This window comes from Lactuca virosa, chromosome 9 (assembly GCF_052849685.1).
Source record: "Lactuca virosa cultivar CGN04683 chromosome 9, Lactuca_virosa_CGN04683_v6, whole genome shotgun sequence".
Taxonomy (NCBI): domain Eukaryota; kingdom Viridiplantae; phylum Streptophyta; class Magnoliopsida; order Asterales; family Asteraceae; genus Lactuca; species Lactuca virosa.
This window is the reverse complement of record NC_136434.1, coordinates 87,274,583-87,280,123: the sequence shown is the minus strand read 5'-3', so window position 1 is coordinate 87,280,123 and position 5,541 is coordinate 87,274,583. Positions and strand designations below refer to the sequence as shown.

General features: G+C 36.1%; 1 protein-coding gene across 1 annotated transcript; it reads left to right on the top strand.

The window, feature by feature from the left end:
- Positions 1 to 465: 465 nt before the first annotated feature.
- On the top strand, positions 466 to 1,605 carry LOC145139480 (uncharacterized). Its single transcript, XM_079073291.1, has 2 exons — positions 466 to 1,185; positions 1,276 to 1,605. Exons 1-2 carry the CDS (start codon positions 466 to 468, stop codon positions 1,603 to 1,605), a joined length of 1,050 nt encoding a protein of 349 aa, XP_078929417.1.
- Positions 1,606 to 5,541: the final 3,936 nt, after the last annotated feature.

Here is a 5,541-nt window from a genome sequence, read left to right as displayed (position 1 = left end):
GCGGGGCCCGTATCTCGTAGTTAGCTGAGTGTGGGTGGGGCCCGTATCTCATAGTCAGCAGAGTGTGGGCGGGGACCGTATCTCCTAGTTAGCCGAGTGTGGGCGGGGCCCTATCTCCTTGAGTGTGGGCGGGGCCCGTATCTCTTAGTAGCATGATTATGTGTATGGTATGTGGTAGTTTGGGGAACTCACTAAACTTCGTGCTTACAGTTTTTAGTTTTGGTTTCAGGTACTTCCGGTAGCAAGGGGAAGAGCTCGGGATGACTGCAGTGCACACACCATTATGTTTATAGCATGGGATGTTTACTCTGATATCTGCCAGATCTTTTGATATGAGATACTATTACTTATGTTTTGATGGGATGATTTTGATAACTATGGTTTTATTTATTAATCAAAAATGAAATTTTTGGTCATGATTTTTGGGATGTTACAAAAAGGTTGTGGTCCACTCTGTTACAGGTTATGGAGAATAAAAATGCTATATGGTTGCTAATGGGCGATTTCAATGAAGTCAGAGAGAAATGTGACAGATTATCTAAAATTGTTTGTGCTTCCAGTATGGAAGCTTTCAATTCTTTCATTCATGAGGCTGATTTAGAAGACTTTGCTATGTGGGGCAGAAAGTTTACGTGGATGAGCCAAGATGGTAAAAGTCTTAGTAAGATCGATCGCTTCCTTGTGTGTCATGGTTTCCTTGCACATTGGAATATGGCTTCGGTGACAGCATTACCGAGACTCCACTCGGATCACAGTCCTCTTATTTTAGTAAGTGATTTCTATGACTTTGGGCCGATTCCTTTTAAAATTTTCAACTCCTGGCCGCAACTTGATGGTCTTCATAAGATTGTTTTGGATTCTTGGGCTAAACCAATTAAAGGTGGTGATAATGATAAACTCTTGTTGAGAAAATTCCAACCGCTAAAAAATGATATCAGGTGCTGGAGATATTCCTTGCGTAATAAAGAAAATGAGGAATATGGTGAACTGGTGAAAAAAATTGATCTTCTGGAACTTCAAGCTGAGCAAAGAGGATTGTCTTCACCTGAAAGGGCTTCCTGGAAAAAATGGAAAAGCAGAATTATTGAAATTGACTCAATTAGAAGGTTGGATTTGAACCAGAAAGCGAGGGAGTCAAAGAGGCGGTGTGGAGTTGTGGAAATGATAAAGCGCCGGGACCGGACGGTTTCACCTTCAAATTTATAAAGGAATTTTGGGATATCATCAAAGATGATATTTTTGATTTTTCGAAGAATTAACAAGTAAAATTAGTAGGGGTGTAATGCTTCGTTCATATATCTCATCCCCAAAGTGAAGGATCCATTATCCGTGAAGGATTATAGGCCAGTTCATTTAATTGGTTGTATGTATAAAAATTTTTCCAAGATTCTTTCCCTACGTCTCAAAAAGGTTATTGGAAAAATTGTGAGCCCGGAGCAATCAGCTTATATTGAAGGAAGAAGAATACTTGATGGACCTTTAGTAATCAACGAGTTATACACGTGGGCTAAAAAGACAAAGAAAAAAGTGTTGATTTTCAAAGTCGATTTCGACAGAGCTTTTGATTCTCTTAATTGGGTTTTTTTGGATTCAGTTATGGAGTAAATGGATTTTAGTAATAAATGGTGTGGGTGAATAAAATGATGTATCTCGTCCGGTAGAGCTTCTATTTTAGTAAATGGATCCGCCGTGAAGGAGTTTGATATCAAGAGGGGTGTAAGGCAAGGTGGTCCTCTATCCTCGTTTCTTTTTATACTTGCCATGGAAGGGCTCAATATGGAAATGAAAGAAGCTTGTTATCAAAACTTATATCAAGGTATCTTTCTTCCAAATGAAGATGCTTGTCTTTCCCACCTTATGTACGCGGATGATGTTACATTTATTGGTGAGTGGTCCAAAATGAACTTTGTCAACCTTTATAGAATCTTGGGATGCTTCTACTTATCCTGTGGTTTGAAAGTGAATCTCCATAAAAGTAAAGTTTATGGTGTGGGAGTGGAGAATATCGAGATTAATCGTCTTGCTAGTATTCTTTGTTGTTAGCCCGCTAATTTCCCATTTTCTTACCTTGGTCTATCGATTGGAGCTAACATGAATTTATCAAAAAATTAGAAACCCATAATTGATAAATTTAATTCCAAACTTTCTAAGTGGAAAGCCAATAATCTCTCTTTCGGGGGACGTTTTACGCTTGTCAAATCCGTTTTAGGAAGCCTTCCATTATATTACTTCTTTCTCTTTAAAGCTCCCATGAAAGTTGTTGGTATATTGGAATGTATAAGGAGGAGATTTCTTTGGGGCGGTCAAGAGAATAAAAGAAAGATCATTTGGGTTGCTTGGAAGACTTTGGTAAAACCAAAAAAGTATGGTGGTTTGGGCATTGGATGTATTAGGTCGTTAAACTTGGCCCTCTTAGCCAAATGGAAATGGAGACTAAAAACCGAGACGAATAGTCTTTGGTCAAAGTGTATTAAATCTTGGCATAAAATTTCTTGTATTGATGGCAAACGAATTGCTAAAGCTTCTCTCCCCTGTACGTGGCTTATAATTTCAAAATTTGACAAGGATTTTGATAATTGGAACATAAATCTTGAAGGCTTGATTGAGAGAAAAGTAGGGTCGGGTGATAAGACACACTTTTGGAAAGATATTTGGTGTGACGGTATTGCTCTCAAAGATGCTTTTCCGAATTTATATCGCATAGAAGCTCAAAAAAATTGTTTGATCAATGAGAGAATTCCACAATGTGATTCAAGTAGCTTAAACTGGGATTGTTTGAGATACCCAAGGAGGGGCAGAGAATCTGATTCTCTCTGATGGAGTTGTGCAACAAAATAAAAAATATATCGTTATCTAATGAGCCTGATTCTTAGATTTGGAAAGGAGATGAGTCCAAAAATCTTTGAGAATGATTATGTCGAAGGCTGATATGGAGGTTGGTTATATTAACTTTTTATGGGTTAGTTGTGTTCCGATCAAAGTCAATTGTTTTTCATGGAGACTCTTTTTGGATAAGTTACATGTTGCTTGCAAACTTACTAAAAGAGGTGTGAACTTGAACTCGACCCCTGTGCCCCCTTTGTGCTAGTTCAAATGAGTGTGTTGATCACATGTTCTTTGATTGTTCCTTCACGGTTGCTGTCTGGAATTGTGTGCAAAAATGGTATGGGTTGTTTCCTTTCTCTCCTAGAAATAGATCTGATCTCCTGACTATGTTGGCGAATTTGAGGTTGAGCAAAAAAGGGCTTAAGTTAAGGTGTACTTTGAGTTATTGCTTCTTTTGGGCAATTTGGAAGACAAGAAATGACATATTGTTCAAAAATGTTCGTAGTTACCCGATGAAGACGACAGATGATATACAATTAATTTCTTTCAAATGGTTAAAACATAGGTCTTGTTTGAAGTCCTTAGACCGGACAAATTGGTGTTGTTCTCCCATTTTTATATCTTGTATTTTGTAATGTTCTAACGTCTTGCTGCTGTTTGAAAAGAAAAAAAAAAAGGTAAAGCCTGCAAGAGTTAGAAATATGATTGTGCAAAAAGATAACTACAAAGTCATTTTCCAATAAAAAAAATTGTAATTAAGAAGTCCACTTTTGCATGAAACTGTAAGAAATTAACTAACTATAGTACAAAAGACAGAAAATATACATAACCATATGCTTTGAAAAATATAACGTCATCGGCCTTGACAAAAATAATGTCGTCATTTTGGGCTGAGATGAGCATCTTGGCCATGTTACCGAGCTTCACGGCTTGAATCCGTCTCCAGCTGTGTCAGATTAAACGGCATTTATTACCAGATCTTTAATGGATTCAATTTCTTTGTGCAACAAACTCCATGACTCCATGCTTAATGTCACCGACCATACCTTCGAAATTTTTTATTTTTGTATGTGTTAGTGCTCGAATCATTTTTAAGTTTATATGATTTATATGATTCTTTTATTTACCTAAAAATGATAATATATTTTTATTATTTTTAAACAACGTATTTTATTAATAGTAATTATGACAATATTATAACGTCATTTCTTTTGACGATTATACCCTCTATTTTTTTATTTTTTATTTTTCATTATTTTCTTAGGGTGTTTGAAATTGCTTATTTAACTTAATAAACATTTTTTTTTGATAAAAGTGATTATTAACTTATCATTTGATGATTTTTTTTAAAGTGTTACGATTAACTTATATGGTAACAAAAAATTATAAATTGACAAACTATTTTTTAAAAGGGTTTAGATTATATTATACATGTAAAATAACAAAAAAAAAAATTCTTACATATTTAGAACTATTTAATAGTTTTACATATCATATTTTATGTAAAATATTAAGTTATAAGCTAAAAATGTTAGGTTTTAATTGTGGTATTATTGCATTTTCATCTTTATAAGTCATAAGTAGTTTTAATAAAAAGTCAAAAAAATGTGACGTCCGAAAAATGTTTTTTTGAGAGTGGTACACAGATATATCCAAAAATGCCTATTAGATTTCTAAAGACTTTTTTAGACTTATTGATATTTTGAAAAGCTAATAAATCAATAAGCCTTTTTGAAACTCAACCCCTTAATATAAATGTGTAACGTTCCAAAAATAAGACTTAAAAGTTTCATTTTTAATTTAAATAAAACGATACTTCAAAACATTGTCATACAACGCAAATAGACCAAAGTATGTCACTACATCATATCACATCAGAGTAAATCTCAAAATGCGGAAAAAGTTGGTGTGTGCTCTGCAATCATCCCGGGCACTTCCCTTTTGATCCTAAAGTACCTGAAACATAAACTGAAAACCGTAAGCACACAACTTAGTAAGTTCCCGAGAATACCACATTCCATACATAAATGAACACATACTGGGCCACCGTCCCACATCGGGCATCGTCCGGCATCGAGTCCCACTCGGCCTCGGGCCCCGCCCGACATTGAGCCCCGCTCATATTATAGATCTGTCATTCATTAGGCCCCACCCGATACACATAATAAACATATAAACATATAATCATGCTAACACATGCGATAATCACAAAAGCAAGAGCATACAATATAGTCATCGGGCCTTGCCCGACATCGAGCCTCGCTCGGTGTACCAACACATAACACATGCAAGAGTCACGCATATATCTAGCATCCTATCATAATAATCATGGGCTGACATTAGTTCCTTCGACCCACTAAACACAATGAGAAAACTTACCTCAAATTGTTGAATCTCACAGATAAATCTCTGGCTGCTGGCCCGCTAAAATCCTCGGGCTATTAATCACAAAATAACATCTAATTAATAATTGGATCCCGACTCACGCTAAGAGTCCAAATTAGGATAAAAGACCTTTTTACCCTTTCCCTAACTTGGCCCAAGGCCAATGCCCAATCCAATTGTCCAAAAAGCCCAAATTCCAAAATAATCCCCCAAAGCTCAAATATGGCCCAATTTTCCAAATTGGACCCAAATCCCTTCATGGGCCTTCAACCAAAGGAGTCCAATAAAATAGCATCCGCCCAAAATAGAATTATGATGGCCCAACAAGGC

Bases quoted from the DNA above. Each gene is read 5' to 3' on its own strand.
- LOC145139480 (XM_079073291.1), top strand. From the start codon at position 466: ATGGAGAATAAAAATGCTATATGGTTGCTAATGGGCGATTTCAATGAA. The intron at 1,186-1,275 runs GTTTCACCTTCA...TAAAATTAGTAG, and splicing joins TAAAGCGCCGGGACCGGACG to GGGTGTAATGCTTCGTTCAT.